The sequence below is a fragment of the Leptinotarsa decemlineata genome, unplaced genomic scaffold (genome assembly GCF_025532065.1).
Source record: "Leptinotarsa decemlineata unplaced genomic scaffold, Ldec_3_MD MMD2_P_RNA_scaffold_5, whole genome shotgun sequence".
NCBI classification, from domain to species: domain Eukaryota; kingdom Metazoa; phylum Arthropoda; class Insecta; order Coleoptera; family Chrysomelidae; genus Leptinotarsa; species Leptinotarsa decemlineata.
Window position 1 is genome coordinate 7,153,088 of NW_027412532.1, and position 18,799 is coordinate 7,171,886.

The following is an 18,799-nucleotide window of genomic DNA, read 5'->3' on the forward strand; positions in this document are numbered from 1 at the left end:
GAATCTTTAATGGAATCGATAGAACGATCAATATAATTATATGTTTGAAGATGATTTCATGTAAATGTTGTCCGCGGCTTCGCTTTAGATGGCCCATGCGCAAGGTCCAATTTTGACACACTCAATCTAACATATCGACCGGCATTTCACGTGATAAATACTTCAATATTGGCTTCCAGAGCGTCAGTCGTTGCTGGTTTATCCCTGTAGACATGAGCCTTAACATGACCCCACAAGAAATAATCCAAAGGCGTTAAATCACACGATCTAGGCGGCCAATTGACGGGTCCCAAACGTGAGATGAACTGTTCACCGAAGGCAACTCTTGATTGGGCCATTGTTTCGCGTGCCGTGTTGCATGTGGCACCGTCTTGTTGCAACCACATGTCAGGCATGTCCAATTCTTTCATTTTGGGCAACAAAAAGTCGTCAATCATCACGCGGTAGCGCTCGCCATTCACAGTAACGTTCTGGCCATTGTCGTCTTTGAAGAAGTACGGCCCGATGATGCCACCGACCCATATTCCACACCAGATGCGGCAAGTTTGCTTGTTAACGTATCCATTCAACCAGAAATGAGCCTCGTCGCTGTCGATAGAAATGTGGATCTTCCTCCAATTTTGCCAGCGCCCATTCACCAAATGTTAGACGACGTTGTGGGAGATCGTGTGGCTTAAATTCTTGCACCAGCTGTATCTTATAAGGTTTTACACCCAAAATTTTTTCGAACAATTTTCCACGTAGTGGAGTAACAGAGGCCCATTTGCTGCGAACGGCGGCGAATCGACATTTCATGGTCATCACAAACACTGGCGGATACAGCCGCAATATTTTCTTCAGTCCTCACTCTAGGTATGCGTGTTGGTGGTTTAATGTCCAATAATGTAAACTGGGTTAGAAATTTAGTCACAAGCTTCCGAATAGCTTCCTCAGTAGGCCGACGAAACTGCCCATAAATTGGAAGAAGTGCACGATGCACTTTCTTCACCGAGCATGAATTTTGATAATGAAATTCAATAATTTGCAAGCGTTGTTCATTCGTAAGTCGATTCATGGTTAAATTATAGACCAAACTGAACAAGTTTGACAATGACACAAGACACGATTCATGCGTGATCAGTTAAAAACAGTGTTGCCAAAAATATACCAGCAAAAAAATCACTCATTATATGTCACCAAATCTTTGTTTTACTATTTGAATGGCGAAAATACGCTTATGCTTTGCCCTACTGCTAAAGTTGAAAGCTCTCTCAGCATCTCTCGCTAGTGACGTGACTTTCACTTGCTACAATGAGTTTTGAATAGCTGCTCACCTCTTTACAGAATTTTGTCTAACTCGATAAGTTGCTTTTCAAATTCATTGCACAATTGTTCATCTTTTCATTATATTTTTTTGCCTAGTAGTCGAAGAAATGTAGTAATATAATAATTACAATACTTTCTTTATCATTTCCTTTTATTTTTTGTATTTTCATTCTATCATGAGTAAGTCATATATTCCACACCTGACACCATTTGAAGTAATTTTTAGATAGGCCACTTGGCATACTTATGAGCAGAAATATCAATCGATACTGTGATACCATTGATGGCGAGACTTTGAAATTGAATAATAGATATCTCTATTTGTAGTTTGAATATCGGAAACCTTCTGTGCCATGCTATTGCCAAAGTTGAAATGACTTTCGGCATCTGTCACTAGTCCTGTTGTAGGAATTCAGTGATATAATAATTACGTAAATTTCTCCATCACTTTCTTTTCTTTTTGTATTCTGTATGGATTTTTTTAACTTTCAATCAGATTATGAGTATGGGTCATACATTCCACACCTGACACCATTTTTGAAGATAGACCAGAATCTTCAATCGATACTGTGACTCGACTACAAAATAGGATAATACATTTCTCGAAATATCTGAATCACTTTTTGAATACCGAAAACAACCTTTCTCGTCGCGCTACTGCCAAAGTTGAAAGCATAGGGCCAGTATAGCGAAGCGAAACTGAAGTCACGAGTTAAAACCGTGTGGAAGTGGGGGTGGATCGGCTGGGCGGTGGTGCACGCTCTGCGAAGGGGGTGAGGGTGCGGGCCCGAAACTATGTCAAGAATGTGCAATTAGTGAGCGAGCGCGAGCTTGGTGTGGGAGCCGACTGGGCTCCGAAGAAAATATAAAGAAGGGTAGTGGTACACTCAATCTGGAAAAATCGAAAATTAATTTTAGGTGTTTTCATCCGACGGTCGACGTGTCTGGATCGTTACAAGTTGATTTTGGAATTGTTTTCGGATACAGACACTTTATTAGTGCAGAGAAAGGCAGATCGGAAATTACAGAAAAATGAAGAATTCAGTCAAACAGTACGTCGAGGATCAGAAGAATATTCGTTTCGAAGACGACCTGAATGCTGGAAACTTGTTTTCCAGTATACTGAGAGTTTATTTTTAGAAAAAAATCGTCGTGGCCCGTCGGTTCTTTTGGGTATATTTTCCAATCTATCATTTCCATCTCATCGATGGGATAGAGAATCAATCCTATATTCTAAATAAGATTGGGGGTCAAAAGATAACTTGTTGTACAAGAAAAGGAAAACCTGCAAAAAACATAAATTGTGGTTTCTTTACTTCGACACTAAAAAATTTTTCATACAATTTTTTATAAAAAACTGCTTGTTTTTCCGTACAATTTAGCACTTGAAATCAGATACTAGTAAAAAAAGAACTTAGTTTTTACTGTTGAAAGCAAAAGTGAGGATTAAAATTCCATTTTGCCACATTAGAATCTCGCAGTACTTACATCACAACTATTTCGGCTTATTAATTTGCGAAACATGTATCGATAGTTGACTTTTATTATGAAAACAATAGGTGCGCTAATATTACAGCACAGTTGATTTATGGCCACAATTTGGTTGAGCAAGTTAACCTAACCTGCAAGCGGCTTCATCGGACCAGAATCTGTCATTGGCATCGCTTTAGGCTTTGCCAAATATTGAACACCTGGGTGGCAAGAAGATTCATGGACTTCTGGCAAAATCTTCCATGATTGGTTCACTCCAAGGCGTTCAAACCAAACAGTTGTTGTACTACAGTAGGGATGAACTACGATGTCTAACAGGCCTTCTCACAGGTCACTGTCATCTGAATCATCATGCAGAGGCTTGGACTGTCGGAAGCACATACTTTGTGCCTGTCCCCCTGGGGACCGAATCAGGTTTTCAGAGTTTGGCAGAGCCGCACTCACACCATCTGACCTGAAATATCACTCACAATATAAACTAATCGGCTTCTTTAAGAATCTGGGTTTATTTGGTCTAGTGTAAATAGGTGTGAGCCATAAAAAACCCTTGCGGTGGAGGGTCGAATAGACCTAACCTAACCTAACACTTTTGACCTAACCTAACCTAACAAGTCTAGTATAAAAGGCAACCTCTTCAAATTGGATAGTGGAAAATTATTTTAGTAATTGCTGGACCACGTCAGAAATAACACTGCATTAGGTTCCACGCAGTTATCTAGAATAGGCATTCGAAATATATTTAGAAGCTCATAAATTTCACCCAAGTAAAATTGATCTTGAAAACGAATTTGTTGCTACGAATGCTACGAATTAAATTCGTAGCATGTCAAATTACTCTGGGAGAACAACTTCTTTTTCTCCGGCTGATACTACAATAGATATTGCATTATTACTTTACTGTGTTGAGTCACATGTTAAAAGATAAGACCTCGTTAGTCCTTAGCTCACACAAGTTTCTCAACTTCTGAAAGTTGTCGTTCGTATGGGGGCGACAGCTGATTAACGGAAAACAGATTTTAAACAGACATTTGTGCAAGTTTTCTCACTGAGAAAATGTTCGTATAACTTTGTCAAAGTCAAGCCAGTGAAACCCACAAACCGATTTCGGAGCATTACCCCTCGTCAGTGCAGAACAGATCCGATCAATTCAGTAGTATTCCTAAGAATCAACTGACTTCGTCATAGCACGACCGCATGTACTAAACTTTCGTCTGAGACATATTCTGTTGATCAGGAAATACATTCATGCCTGAACTGAGTTCGGTTTTCGACGCGTGTGTGAGCTAGGTGTTACTGCAAAGCATCTTGATTAGATAACTGATTGTTCAACAGTCACTCCTCAAAGTGTGAATTCAACCAAGATGTTGGTGTCGAAAGTGTCTCATGCAGGACAAGATCTAAAGGAGGCTAACTCAATACTGATGAGAGACATTGTAATGGAGCATACAGCTCCATACCTGAAAGGTGTTGACCAGTGTATATAAGATTATCTCCATCTTTGGCCGGTAGGATCAGATGGAGCTCGATACACGTCCCTAGTACTACTTCACTAAAATATTCCAGGATAAGCAGTTTTGTGTCTTATTCGTGCTAAGCCCAGGATTAGGAAGATCAGCATTTACCTGTGACAGACTGCAGTACAGTTGGAGGTACTTTCCCGGGGTAGAATCATTTCGTTGCGTGTTTTCTTGAACGTGCTGAGTCAGATGATCACTGGCTAAGTCAGAGACCATTCGTCACCGAATGGTCTCTGACTTAGCCAGTGATCATCTGACATGGTAATTGCTGTCGTCTACTGGTCCTTGTGGATCGTGGTGAGTTCAAAGCCCCATGAAGGGAAAGCAGAGCCTTTAATTCTTCAATTTTGGTCATTGCGATAATGGATATGTGACACTTCGCTAAACACTCAATTGAAACATCTTCCGGACACTGTTCTTGCAAACGTGGCAACCATCTTGCACAGCTTTCTCATGTCCAAATGTTCAGATAATATAGAATGTACTGCATTTTTTGAAATGCCTACTTAGGCGGCGCACTTTCAGTTGACGATAATTCAGTACCGCTTTGTGGGGTTTTTCACCGTTTCTGGAGTCGTCACGTCATTTTGTCGACTACTGCGATGCTCGTCTTGGGAGCTCCAGTTCAGCTTTCATATTGGTTGGGCTGAGGTCTTTTAAATGAAAGTTTTGTACCACATAACGATGACCAATTTTCTCCATTTTCACAATTTCACCGAAAAGGTTCTCTATTGATGGCTGCCAAACAAATACTAAACAACGCAGCTTCTTCAAACTTGAAACATATGCTTTATAGAACCCTGATATTTTTGAAACAACTACCGCCATACCTAGGTCAGGCTGGGTAATTCTGGGACTTCGATGGTACATCAAGTCATTCGTCGAACTGAGATCCGTCTAATACGACTCTCCCGTTTGTTTTCGAAAGTCGACTACAGTACCTACTGCTTGCTTGGTGGCCGAAGGCTTTACAGAAAGCGGCCCAAGCGAAGCTCTCTGGCTTACAGAGACAGGCTTGTCTGGCTTTCAAAGGTGCCATCAGTACCACACCGTCAGCGGCCATGGAGATCCTTCTAGATGTACCTCCTCTCCACATTTTTTTGGAAAGAGAGGCTAGATGGACTGCATACAGACTTGTGCACATTGCTAATTGCACAAATCAATTCAGTGCAGACTGCAACAGACTGTTGGTTGACATTGGAAGTCACAGCATTCTGAAAATGACCTCCAACTGTCAACTACGAACTGCCTTATAAAGTACTATTCCCGAGTAGAGAGGACTAGATCCTCCGGGAGAAGGAAATATTAAGAGCAGATAGTTGTTGGTTCACAGATGGATCAAAAACACCTTCCGGTTCTGGTGCAGATGTTTTCAGTCGCAGACCCAACACGGAGTTATCTACTTGCCTAGGAACTTATGCGACTGTATTTCAAGCGGAAATTTACGCTATTGATTTGTGTGCGGAGAGATTGGATGAATTCAACCTCACTCATAAGTCAATAAAAATATTCTCGGGCAGTCAAGCTGCGTTGGAAGCTCTTGGCTCCTAACGAGCAACGTCTAAATCGGTAGCAAATTGCCAAAAACGACTTTCCTAGATAGGAAGACTTAACAGATTGTCTCTGGTATGGATTCCTGGCCATACTGGCCTGGAAGGCAATGACGCTGCTGCCTCTCTTGCAAAGGAGGGCGCTGCAGGCGGCTTCATTGGACCAGAACCTGTCATTGACATCGCTTTGGGCTTTGCCAAACAAGCACTGAACACCTGGATGGCAAGAAGATTTATAGACTTCTGGCAGAATCTTCCAGGATTGGCTCACTCCAAGGCGTTTATTCACCCTTCGAAGCTTGATTCCAAACAGTTGTTGGACTACAGTAGGAATGAACTACGATGTCTAACAGACCTTCTTACAGGACACTGTCATTTGAATCATTATGGAAAATGATGAAACAGCAGAGCATATACTTTGTGCCTGCCCCGCTGGGGACCGAATCAGGTTCTTCGAGTTCGGCAGATCTGTACCTGTACCATCTGACCTGAAAGACCACTCACCATACAAACTAATCGGCTTCGTTAAGAAGTTGGGTTTATTTGGCCGAGTGTGAATAGATGTAAGCCACAATAAACCCTGGTGGGTTGCGGTGGAGGGTCGAATATACCCACTCACTTTAGACCTACCTACATACACTACCTACACAAAGGCTTGATTTGTATTCCTGTAATATTCTTTATCAATCTGTACATAGTTATCAGCAATGAAATATTATTTTATAGTACCCACCCGACTCGTCTTTCTGCATGTCGAACCCTGGAACCAAGTTCCCGAGTGTACAGAAACCAGGTAACAAGATGTAGAATTCTGATCACCTCCTGTATCTTTCAAACAATAGCATGCGTTTATTTACCTTGATAACCAACGGGAGCATCGCGGGCATTCCATTCCCCTCGTACCCCTCCCTCGCTATCGGGCAGAGCGCCAGCTATGTGCGTGTTTATAAATCAATCAAACGAAGCGTCTAAATTAAAATATTGCCCTTACTCGAGCCAATTCAGAAAATAATCCACTTTAATTATGAGTGCTGATGAAATGTTTCGAGGGGTTAGGGAGAGCACGGAAAAACTCGGTGCGTTGCAGGGAAATGGAAAAGTCGAGCTTTCACGCTCGACCTCAGGAGGGGGATTACTGGCTAGGAAAAATGAGTTCGTGACGCGCTAGAAATTCTATTATGGAAAATGTGGGTAAACTGGTTAGCATTGTTTGAAAATGCGGTTGAATAGAGTCCGGATCAATGGGATTGGATTAATCACTTTTGCGACTAATTTCAATCGTCCTTTTTCAATCTATTCATGGCTTGGTGTTCATAAAAAGGTTTCATCCACCCTTCTTTATGCGTATTTCCGAATTCATTCTTCACCAAGTAGAGCCTAATCTCACAATTTTGAAATAAATTTCAAAAATTGTGCATTCCATCAATCCAGAGACACTTTGTATATGTACTATGAATAGAATAATAGAATAGAAGTTTTTTTAACCACATTACACTTTACATGCTTGTAGCAAGTCATGACAAATTTGTTACATATGCTTACACACAGCAAAAGTAATTTCAGATCGGATGAGTATAAAATATAATTTAAGATAAAAAGTAGAGCAACATAAAGATTAACATTAAAAACATGATATAGCATATTTACGGTAGTCAGATGAGTATGTTGCTTGTATGTTGAGACTAAGGAGCGATTTTTAAAATGCCCCAGGTAATCAGAGACAGAGTAAAAACAGCCCTCCAATAGTAGTTGTTTAATGGATTGTTTGAATTTATTCATACTAAGATATTTCAACTTGACTGGTAAACAGTTATATAAGTTGTTATCCAAAGAATTTTTTTGTGATTAAGCTAGGCGATATCGATTTGTACAGATCTTTTCAGCGTTTCTCGTACGGTACTGATGAATATTAGAACGTTTAGGTAAGGTACTCGCAATTCTGTGGATTTCTAGCAAAACATGAAAAATTAATAACGTTGGTACAGGCATGATACCTAGTTTTTTGAAAATTGGCTGACACGGTTCCCGAAAACCTACATCTGCCAACATTCGAATGGCTCGCTTTTGTAACCTAAAGATATTGAGAGAACCAGGTGAGTTTCCCCAAAGAACAATCCCATAACCAATGTGAGAATGAAAAAGCGAATAATAAGTAATTTTTGATATATCGAAGCTGGTAATATTTTGAAGTTGTCGTAGAACATAAATAGTGCTGGATAACTTGCTCCTAAGCTGATTTGTATGTTGATGCTAAGATAAAGTATTGTCAAGTGTTATGCCAAGCGATTTCACGCTATCATTTGAGGGGCCTACAGTGGAGAATTGAAGACGTTGTGTCTTATTGGTATTAAATTTCAAGTTATTTGTTAGAAACCAAGTATTAGCTTTATTTTCAATGTGTTCCAATATTTCTGTTAGTTTGTTATTTTATATTTCCACTGTAGATTAAGGTGGTATCATCAGCATAGAGAATTGTTTTATTTGGCGCCATAAAATTGCAGAAATCATTTACGTAGATGATAAAAAGTAAGGGCTTAAGGATAGATCCTTGAGGGAATCCATGTACTACAGGTTTGAAGCTAGAAATGGTATTATTGCAAGAAACACCTTGATATCTATTTGTGAGGTACGATTTGATAAGTGTTAACGAAACTCCTCTCACCCTATAATATTGTAATTTTTCAAGTAACAGCGTGTATGACACGCAGTCAAAAGCCTTAGATAAATCAAAAAGTGTAATGGCAGTATGCAGTCCATCTTCAAGGCTTTCAATGACATATCCAACTATATCTAAAACAGCTTGCGAGGTGGATCTTTCTTTGCGGAAACCATATTGGTTTTTTTTACTACAAGCAAAAGTGTCTACAAACAAGTAAGGAGGAAAAGTTTCTACAAACAAGTAAGGAGGAGGAGCGAAAAAAAATCATTCTCAGATTCTTATTTCGGCTTTTGCAATGATATACAACCTCCTGTATGGAATATTTTGTAATTTTTTATTCGTGTGAAAGACCTATTGGAATGCATTGGACGCTCATGGATCTCATGTGGATTATTGTCGTCCCAAATTTGACAATTTTGTTTGTTCACGTACCAATTCATCCAGAAATGAGCCTCATCGCTGATGATTTTTCGATGAAAATTAGAAACAGTTGCCAACTGCTCCAGAACCCATTCAGCGAAAATGCATCGTTGTCTATGGTCGTATACCTTAAGTTCCTGGGTCAGTTGAATTTTGTACGGATACAGGCCCAAGTCACGATGCAAAATTCGCCAAGTTGTGGTCTGCGAATTGCCAAATCATTGTAAGCGACGCGAAATCGACATTGCGAATAGTCCTCTCTGTACGACGCGCGGTACGTTGCTCCAACATTTTGATAAAATCATTTTATTACTTGTACGCGTTGTTAAAATGATGTATCCAACCATGGTGATTTGGCAAAACAGATAGATGACAACTTACTTGATAGATGTAGCTTCAACAAGATGATATTGCTAAAGTTCTGAAGTCCCTGTTGGAAGATCCTGTAGAACAAAACATATAGATTTCAACATGTTTCATATGACTGATTTGAAACTTACCTAGAAGAAAGGAAAGTATTCGTTGAGTTGAATGGAATTCCAAACCAGGAAGTAGATACTATGGAAAGTTTAGCAGTCGAAGTACACCACAGTGTGCCGCAGGGTTCAATTTTGCGGCCAGTGTTGTTTTCGATTTATGACGATTCGATTCCTAGTTTTTTTTTGAGGATGATACCATCTTTAGAAATAAAATGAATATAAATACTTGCCAGATAATGATGGATCAACTGATTGACTGGTTTTCAGCCAACTTTATTATCAGTTATAAAAAAACGTTCAATATATTATTTCAAGCAAGCTCTAGTTTGCAGGAAATTTTACATACAAGAATGTGAAAATTAATATTTACATATTTGCATAGTTCAAAAAATCCATGTTACTATAAGTAGCTTTATTATTCGGAATAGATCACCTAAAATTTGTTTTCTGTATTCTACGTAAACACAATGTTTCCAAATAAATTCACCATTGAAACTGAAATTCCCCTTCTATTTTTAAGAACCCTAGTTTCTCATTTATTCCGTGTTCCATTCACTCATATATTTGGGAACAATACAGATAATTACTATTGCTCAGTATTTTCAAACGATGTTCAACTTGTGTAAATTGTCGCTACGATTGCTAAGAAAATACACGATATACGATACAGCATTCTGTCATCACCTGAATCGTGCATAAATGCAGAGAGTGCGGAAAATAATTGGCATATGCGTGAGATTGAAAAAAAAACTAACCGCGTCAGCTGGCGAATGGGAAATAAGTTAAATTCGCGATGATATCGGATTGTACTGGATTGATTTCTAAATAAGTGTGAAATATGTCTGACATATGATAGTTCTTGCGTAACAGGTGCTGGAGTTTTTTAGCACATTTTGTTTTTCAATGAATTTTGAATATTAAAACCATGTGCTTCACTCGGTAGATATAGCTTATCACTTTGGATAGTCTCTTGTAGTTATTTGCCTAGCTATAAAATTGACTTTTGTAATGATTCAGGAGCAATTGAAAAATATTAGAAAATATTTATGGGGACATGTGAAACTTCCCAAAAAATGTATTTTCTTAAAATACAATTGTATCTCAAACTATTCGAAGGGTAAATTACTCAATAAACAAAATAAAATGAACCAGAATAAGGAATTAAATCAATTAATTCCCAAATGATCATAATGTTTACTAGACTTTTAATTCATAATTTTTTACTGAACAAAAAAATTATTTGATTTTTTTGTCGAATTACTTCATTTACATCACATTACTCTATCACAGATGAACCTTCTTATTTACCATTATTCTAACATGATCAATGGCTTTGGGACAAAAAAGAGGTGTACTGTTGAATTCCTATTTAAATTTCAATATATCCCTTTTAAATTTTATGTCACAGCAGAGTGCTTTCAGACTGACTGATGTCTGGTAGCATTGTGATTGAGAAATGCTCATGAATTGAGGAATGAAGTGCACTTGACGTCATTCTATTCAGTAAAAAAGTAGGAAATTATTAACTCATGCCGATATATTCTTTGCAAGTGCTGTGGAAAGAATTGTTTTTGTCTGTTACATAATTATCACAAACACTCTCTACTTTAAAATGGTATTCATGAACTGACTAATCAACAAATACAAAAGTACAACACCACCAGGGAAAGACAAAATTTTATTCAGTGTTGCCAACCCGAGAAGTTTTCGCTGTGCGTATTTTGAAACCTCTACAAATATAAATGTTTTCAAAAGTACACACAACTAATTATCCCTGGTAACATGACGACGTCATCCACTTATCGAGACTTTTGACGTCACTAAATTTAAAGTTATCAGTTACCAAAATCGTCGAGTAAGGTATAAACGATTATTTTCCAACCGTAAATCAATTACGATTTCCAGTTCTTTCAAAGGTAACTATATAGTTTTCGATACATTGTTTCGTTCACATTGTTTATATATTTATTTTCATTGTGGGTACCATTATTACCTAACATTTTGCAAACACTGTGCACTTTCATCATATAAAAATATATTTCACCAAAACAGACCTGAAAATACTCATAAATGCCTTGAGTAATATATACACAGGGCAACTATTATATGTCATTTAAATTTCGAAAACATAAAATTCGAACTTTTATTAAATAGGTCTGAAAAAGTTTCAAATATTATTGAAACTGTCGATTGAGTTGTTAATTAAGTTGAATAAGTTATTCACTGAGATATTCTTCTCATTCTTGATTCCATCGGAATAATTCAGCCCAGATATTTTTAGTATTTTCGTCCGAAACTCCACATTCACAAGTTTTCTCAAAAATTTTATTTCTGTCACTACCTCGATAATGACTAATAGTGCTCGTAAATCAGTTCCGTTTCTACATCCAACCTTTAATGTCCCTCTGGGAAAGTTATCTCAAGCGTATACCGTTAATTTGTGAGTCATATGACAATATATTCCATAAACCATAAGCATAAACTTTCAAATCCAGTCTTGTTTTTGCATTTGCCTCGATTAATATTACCACAGTGCAGTAGACAGACTAGACTCGTTTTGTAAATCAGCCTCGATATTCAATTGAAATAATTATTCATTCAGGAAACACTTCATTGTGAGATTTTCAGTAAACAGTTTTATAAAAACGTAACACTTGTTTCGCTATACAAGAGATTCTTCAGGCGTGTATAGGCAAAGGTTAGTTTCCCGGATGTTTTTCATTCATCCAGTCTCGAGCACTTTGCTGTGTATTCAAACACGGTTTGATCTCTGTTAGAGTCAAAAATGTTTACTGAATCACTGATTGAGCAATTTGTTTTTGTTTTTTTTTTATAAAAAGTAGGATCTGCTATCGCAAAAGTTGAAACAGTTAGAGGTATTGTGTCAAGTTTGAACTGGAAAGCTTCGGAATTATACGAGGCATATGACGTGGTCCCAGAAGTACCGGCTTGACCTAGAGATGGCGGTAGTTGTTTGAAAAATATCACTGTAGTAGACAGTACACAATCTATAAGACATATGTTTCAAGTTTGAAGACGCTGCGTTGTTTAGTATTTGTTTGGTAGCCTTCAATAACGAACGTTTTCGTTGAATTTGTGAAAATGGAGTAAATTGGTTATCGTTATGTGGTAATATGTAAAGGCTCTCAGCCCAATCAATTTTGAAGCTGAACTGAATTCTACTATGGGTGAGTCTGCTCCTTCGCAGTGGTCGACCACTGCGATACTCGTCTTGGCAGCTCATACGGCCTCGTTTAAACTCTGCTACCCAATATTTTACTGAATTAAACGAAGGAGCAGACTCACCCATAGTATAATTCAGTTCAGCTTTTATTGGGCTGGGTTGGGCTGAGGACTTTCGAATAAAAGTATTGTACCACATAACGATGACCAATTTTCTTAATTTTCACAAATTCACGGAAAACGTTTGCTATTGTAGGCTACTAAGCAAATACTAGACAACGCAGCGTCTTCAAACTTGAAACATATGCTTTATTCCAACTATGAGTGGAGTGAAACAGCACAAACAGGCATTCTGATGCCTAGGTGTATATCACCTATGATAATGACTAAATTTCACATATTTGTACTGAAAAATTGAAATTAATTTGATTTGATTTGATATATTGTGTACCTACTTTATAATACAATGATATTTTTCAAACAACTACCGCCATCTCTAGGTCAGGCCGGGTACTTCTGGGAACACCCTCGTATTTATCGCCAGAAATTCCAGTTCTTCCTTTCATTCTAGGCGGGTGTTATTGTAGATCTGGTACCGAAACTAAAATGAACTTATTATAATTTTTATTATTCAGTTCCTTGGTGCTTGTTAACGATTTTTCGAAAAAAGTTATACGGAACATTCCCACATTTCCATCTCGGCCATTCAATATATTTTACTGAATAAATCAGTTTACATGAAACATATTAACGACGCTGGCATTATGGGATATTGATTGCTTACGGTAAAAAGAAAAACTATTCAAATTCAGTGAACCGGATGAAAATGATTATCGTTTTCAATGAAGGTGTAACGCCGGCAGGTAGAAAAGCCAAGTTAAATAAACCATGTATCAAATTCAGCAAAGCACGCTTCAAGAAGATTAAGTAGTTTGGTGAAAATATTATAACAGGGATGTTAATAAATGTAATCAAATAAAGGGTAGTTTCCATTATAGTCAATAATGGCCATCTTCGATTATTACACAAAATGAATTTTATTTGGATGATGACTTGAACACAAATTTCCTCGTAGTAAAGTGCATCGTCGGCAGATGAAACGAGGTAAAACAAACAAAAAAAATAAAATCCGAGCAGAGAATTCATCTCGTCCTTCCTGTAAGCGAAAACCGGTTTAAGATGAGCACGCAGCGACTTATAACCCAAAGATTAAGATCGGTCGATAAATACGAACGAATAGTCTGGTCCAAAAGTGCGACTTTATCGAAAACCTAACCTCCATGACCAATCAAGGCGTCCGATGCGGAATGGCATTAAAAACTTTGCAAATGTTTCAAAATCTGAAAAAAGATACAACAAAAATGATAAAAAGCAAGAAAGTACCATCTGCTGGAATTGATATTAAAACCAAATCATATTAGGAGAAAAAATGGGTATTATTCAGGCTCGCACAATCCGTCGGAAAAAAAATTACCGAACTTTTTCATTCAACTATTGGTTAATACTTGCTATTTGCAAGTTAAAATATAAATCCAGATAACTAAAAAATGGAAAACCTGCAATTTTTATTTTGCACTTTTCACCAGTCTAAGCCAATAAAAAATTTAACATGTGAATAAAGCAAAAAAAAATATTTCTATCAACTTGTTTTACTATTGTTGAGAGAATTTTTACAATTCTTGACTGCTATCGTGTTAAAAAAATTTATAGATAAATGTATTATTTAAAAGATTTCGAAAATCTTATTTTTGACAAAAATAATGATTTTCGAGAAAAAAAATCGTGCATCTTTTGCAGGACAGAAAATTAAGGCTCCCAGCCGTATTAGGAAAAAAATCCATACAACTGATACAATTAATCTGTGGTAAAAAAACATACCCCTTTCGATTCAATCCCAATTTATATTCATAACAAACTGTTGATTGAACAAACAAAAAATATTATTTTAATAATTTTAAATGATTAAAATAAATTGTTCCTTCAAGACGTAATTTCTTCAAATTAATTATTTTTTGCAACAATCAATTTCCTCGTTTTTTTAGTTTTGAAAACTTTGGAACAATCGATTACGAAAGGAAATTAAAATTGAATGAAATATTATTATGTATCAGTTAGCAATGAGAAAATAAAATATTAAATTTGATCAAGATCAAGATCTTCAGGTCTGCAGGTTTTTCAGGGTTGTCCTGCAACTGAAAAAGCAAATGCGCCACTGGAATCAATGAAGTCGCCCCGGAGCGCCAATTAATGTTTGTTGTTGTTTTATATTATAAAATATAATATAAATTATTGATGCCTAAATTTTAATGAAGAAATTTTTACTTTTTATATGTTTTATTATTAAAATAAAACAAAAATATTTTTTTCATATTTCACCAAAGGGGGTCTTTTCAAAAGGCGTCAAAAAATATCTTCCAAAAGTAATGGAAACATCAGGTTTATGATTAAAAAATACAATTTTCGTCTTCAACATTTCTATTCAATAGGCTGCATACATTTTTATTTTGTTCAAGTGCCTGATTTGGTCTGAAGCACCAGTACCTGTTATAAGCCAGCAAATAAAACATAAAAAATCAAACCGCTATTTTTGTACTCAATAATTTATAACTTTCGCAATATTTGCAAGATGCAATGATACCTTGATCTTATAATTTTCGGTCTTGAAGGTTAGGTTTTCAGATAAAATAGCACATGTGAACCAGACTATAAATTCAGCTTTACAGTTACCGATTTTATAATATTGTCGTGAACGAGAAATACAACAACCTGTTCCACTTGCAATACACAAACAAAACACTTCGAAATGCTGTCATTGTTGGAAAGGTGTCGGTGTACCACCGCACAACATTTGTTTGACATATGAGGAAACGATTTGTTACTTCCGGCAGAGTTGACTTGAAATCAGTTTTAATTAGTTTTCCGTTTAATTTGCTTATTAGGTAACGGTATGCAGGTGTTTCGGATTTCTGCGATCGAACGATAAATTCTGCAAAAATCAACGTGGATGCCAATGGATTCCCAGTACCCAACCCCGGATTCGAAGTGGGATTTGTACAGGGCGATCCAGCAATTAATCATCTAATCTAACCAATTATTTCATACAATCAGAAAGTTACTTCAGTTGATAATAAATAAAACATTCAGTATCAAACTACAAACAAAAAACAATTCATTGTTAGATTTTCACTGTTTTTTTAATACGTTAGGTATGGATTTTCATGAAGTACCGGCCAATTCCATCATATATATATATATTGAATTACTGTCAATTAACCATTCATTTTACAAGGTATTTATTAAATATGCGGCAAAAAATTAAGGGACTAATCCTTCTAAGGATACTTTGTCCTTTGATGATTTTTGATTGGGCGCTTTGTTTCGAAGATACGGGAGGAAAATTAATTTCGATTACAATACAATAAGTACGGCCGCCTGACTGAGTCATGGCCGGTGAGAAGCCGCTCCCTCAATATAATAAGTACAGCTGCCGTACTGAGTCATGGCCGGTGAGAAGCCCCTCCCTCAGCACAATAATTACAGCTGTCGTTCTGAGTCATGGCCAGTGAGAAGCCTCTCCCTCAATACAATAAGTACAGCTACCGGATTGAGTCGTGACCGGTGAGAAGCCCCTCCCTCAGCACAATAATTACAGCTGTCGTTCTGAGTCATGGCCGGTGAGAAGCCTCTCCCTCAATACAATAAGTACAGCTGCCGGATTGAGTCGTGACCGGTGAGAAGCCCTTCCTTCAATGCAATAAGTACAGCTGTCGGACTGAGTCATGGCCGGTGAGAAGCCTCTTCCCCAATACAATAAATACAGCTGTCGTTCTGAGTCATAGCCGGTGAGAAGCCCCTCCCTCAATACAATAAGTACAGCTGCCGAACTGAGTCATGGCCGGTGAGAAGCCCCTCCAAGTACAACTGCCGGATTGAGTCACGACCGGTGAGAAGCCCCTCCCTCAGTACAATAAATACAGCTGCCGTTCTAAGTCATGGCCGGTGAGAAGCCCCTCCCTCAATACAATAAGTACAGCTGCCGGATTGAGTCATGACCGGTGAGAAGCCCCTCCCTCAATATAATAAGTACAGCTGCCGTTCTAAGTCATGACCGGTGAGAAGCCCCTCCCTCAATACAATAAGTACAGCTGCCGGATTGAGTCATGACCGGTGAGAAGCCCCTCCCTCAATACAATAAGTACAGCTGTACAGCTGCCGGACTGAGTCATGGCCGGTGAACAGCTCCTCCCTCAATACAATAAGTACAGCTGCCGGACCGAGTCATGGCCGGTGAGAAGCCCCTTCCTCAATGCAATAAGTACAGCTGCCGGACTGAGTCATGGCCGGTGAGAAGCCTCTCCCACAATACAATAAGTATGTATGTACGATTTCTCCCACCGGCCATGACTCAGTCCGGTAGCTGTAAGCTGGGACGAGTCGCTACTTGGTTTTTCAACATAAGAACATTCAGAACAAATGACGCACTATATATAATCTTCATATTGTTGTCTTTATGGGCAACTACACCCTCATCCTGTTTATCAAACAAATCAAGGTTCAATTGTAACTATTCGACATCATCAGTTTTGGTGGAGGATGTCGACTACACTTGGGTTTAAAGAAACTTGCTCCTCCACCAAAAAGTTGCTTGAAAAATTACAAACGTTATTAGTCTACCCTGCGAAAATGAGCAAATTAGAAAAGGTTTGACACCCATGGGCATAGAAATTACAAAAAAGGGACCTTCAACATTCAAGTCTCTGCAACGTGCTTCTCTCCAAATTATAATTCGATTAGGTTTCGTTTTTAATCATTTGTTATTTTTCTTTCTATATGAAATTTTTGTTTCAGGCCGTAACGAACTTATAGCGAGATATATCAAATTGAGGACAGGAAAAACAAGAACGAGGAAACAAGTGAGTTCACATATACAGGTTCTGGCGAGGCGAAAACTACGAGAAATACAGGCTAAACTAAAAGTTGTAAGTATAAAGTTAATTACATCTGAGTGGATTATATAATACAAGACTATTCAGAAACATTTTTCAAGTCATCAGGGATACCATTAATTACATTTTTCTTTATTTACTCAGTTCCCAATCGCTTGTGTTTCCTTCAGTAATTGTTTCGATTGGAAAATTCCAATTTGAAAATCATATATCAACTTTTGAAAATTATTCCGCGAACTGGAAATATTAGAATTGAAAACATTTCAACCAGGTTCCGTGATATTCCGAAGGCAGATAATAATATACAGTTCAGACTAATAATAAAAACTTGTAACTATTTTCAATTTCACATTATAATTTCTCATTAACCTTTATCTATATATACAACTATCCAAGGCACACATATTTCTATTCATAATCGTATTTTTATGTATCAGTGAAACAGTTCATTTGCAGGGAATTATATCGTGTTTAAACCGCTGTTAGTTCATAATGAGTTGTTAATAATTACAAACCTATTACAAATTATATGGGCGATTATCAGAGCGTAAAATTGTTCCCCTCTTTGTTCTTGCAGAATTGATACTGTCGCAAAAAAAATTAATGTCGATGCAGTTTGATATTTTTTGTACGGATTTAATAGCTAAATCATTATCTGTCATTGTTGTTTTATTGGCTACAACTTTGAAAGGTATTTATTATTGGTTTTATTGATTTCAAATTAATTGTACGGTTATTTATTCTTCATTAATATTCCACACCAGCAATTTTTACTCGAGATACGATACAGAAAAATTGCGGTGCTTTTGTTTGTATTTTTGAAAACAAACAACCTGATAACTGCTGTCTCTGAGTGGTGTTCTAAAGGCGGATTTCCACCAAACGGACAAAACCAAAATAAGAAACATTTTGACAACTCACATCGGCAGGCGGAAATATCAGAAGGTTTCGGTGTTTCGTCAGAGTTCGCTATAACAAGAAGCAACAATTCATTTCACTATTTTGTTTTGATGTGACATTCATCTCTTAGTCATCATTTATTAAATATGCCATAATATTATTTCTTCTATAATCTATTCGTCTTCTTAACAAGGAACTCGTCCAGTATCTCAGTTTTTTTGGCTTTCGATCAAAGATTCGATTATGAAAAAAACGCAGGTCATTATAAAAATATCGTTTTTAGAAGGCATGAGGAAAACTGTTCGTGTAGTGTCTGTTTGGTGGAACTAAAGTTTCGAGTTTTTGTATT

The 18,799-nt window shown here is 37.3% G+C and overlaps 1 protein-coding gene across 13 annotated transcripts in view; it reads left to right on the forward strand.

The window, feature by feature from the left end:
- scalloped (TEA domain transcription factor 1 homolog scalloped) overlaps nt 1-18,799 on the forward strand; it is a 273,763-nt gene that overhangs the window by 239,548 nt on the left and 15,416 nt on the right. For all 13 annotated transcript variants that reach the window (XM_074169382.1, XM_074169381.1, XM_074169380.1 and 10 more), the window contains one exon: nt 17,453-17,583. In XM_074169382.1, the coding sequence (XP_074025483.1) occupies nt 17,453-17,583 (131 nt within the window). The remainder of the gene's footprint in view (nt 1-17,452; nt 17,584-18,799) is intronic.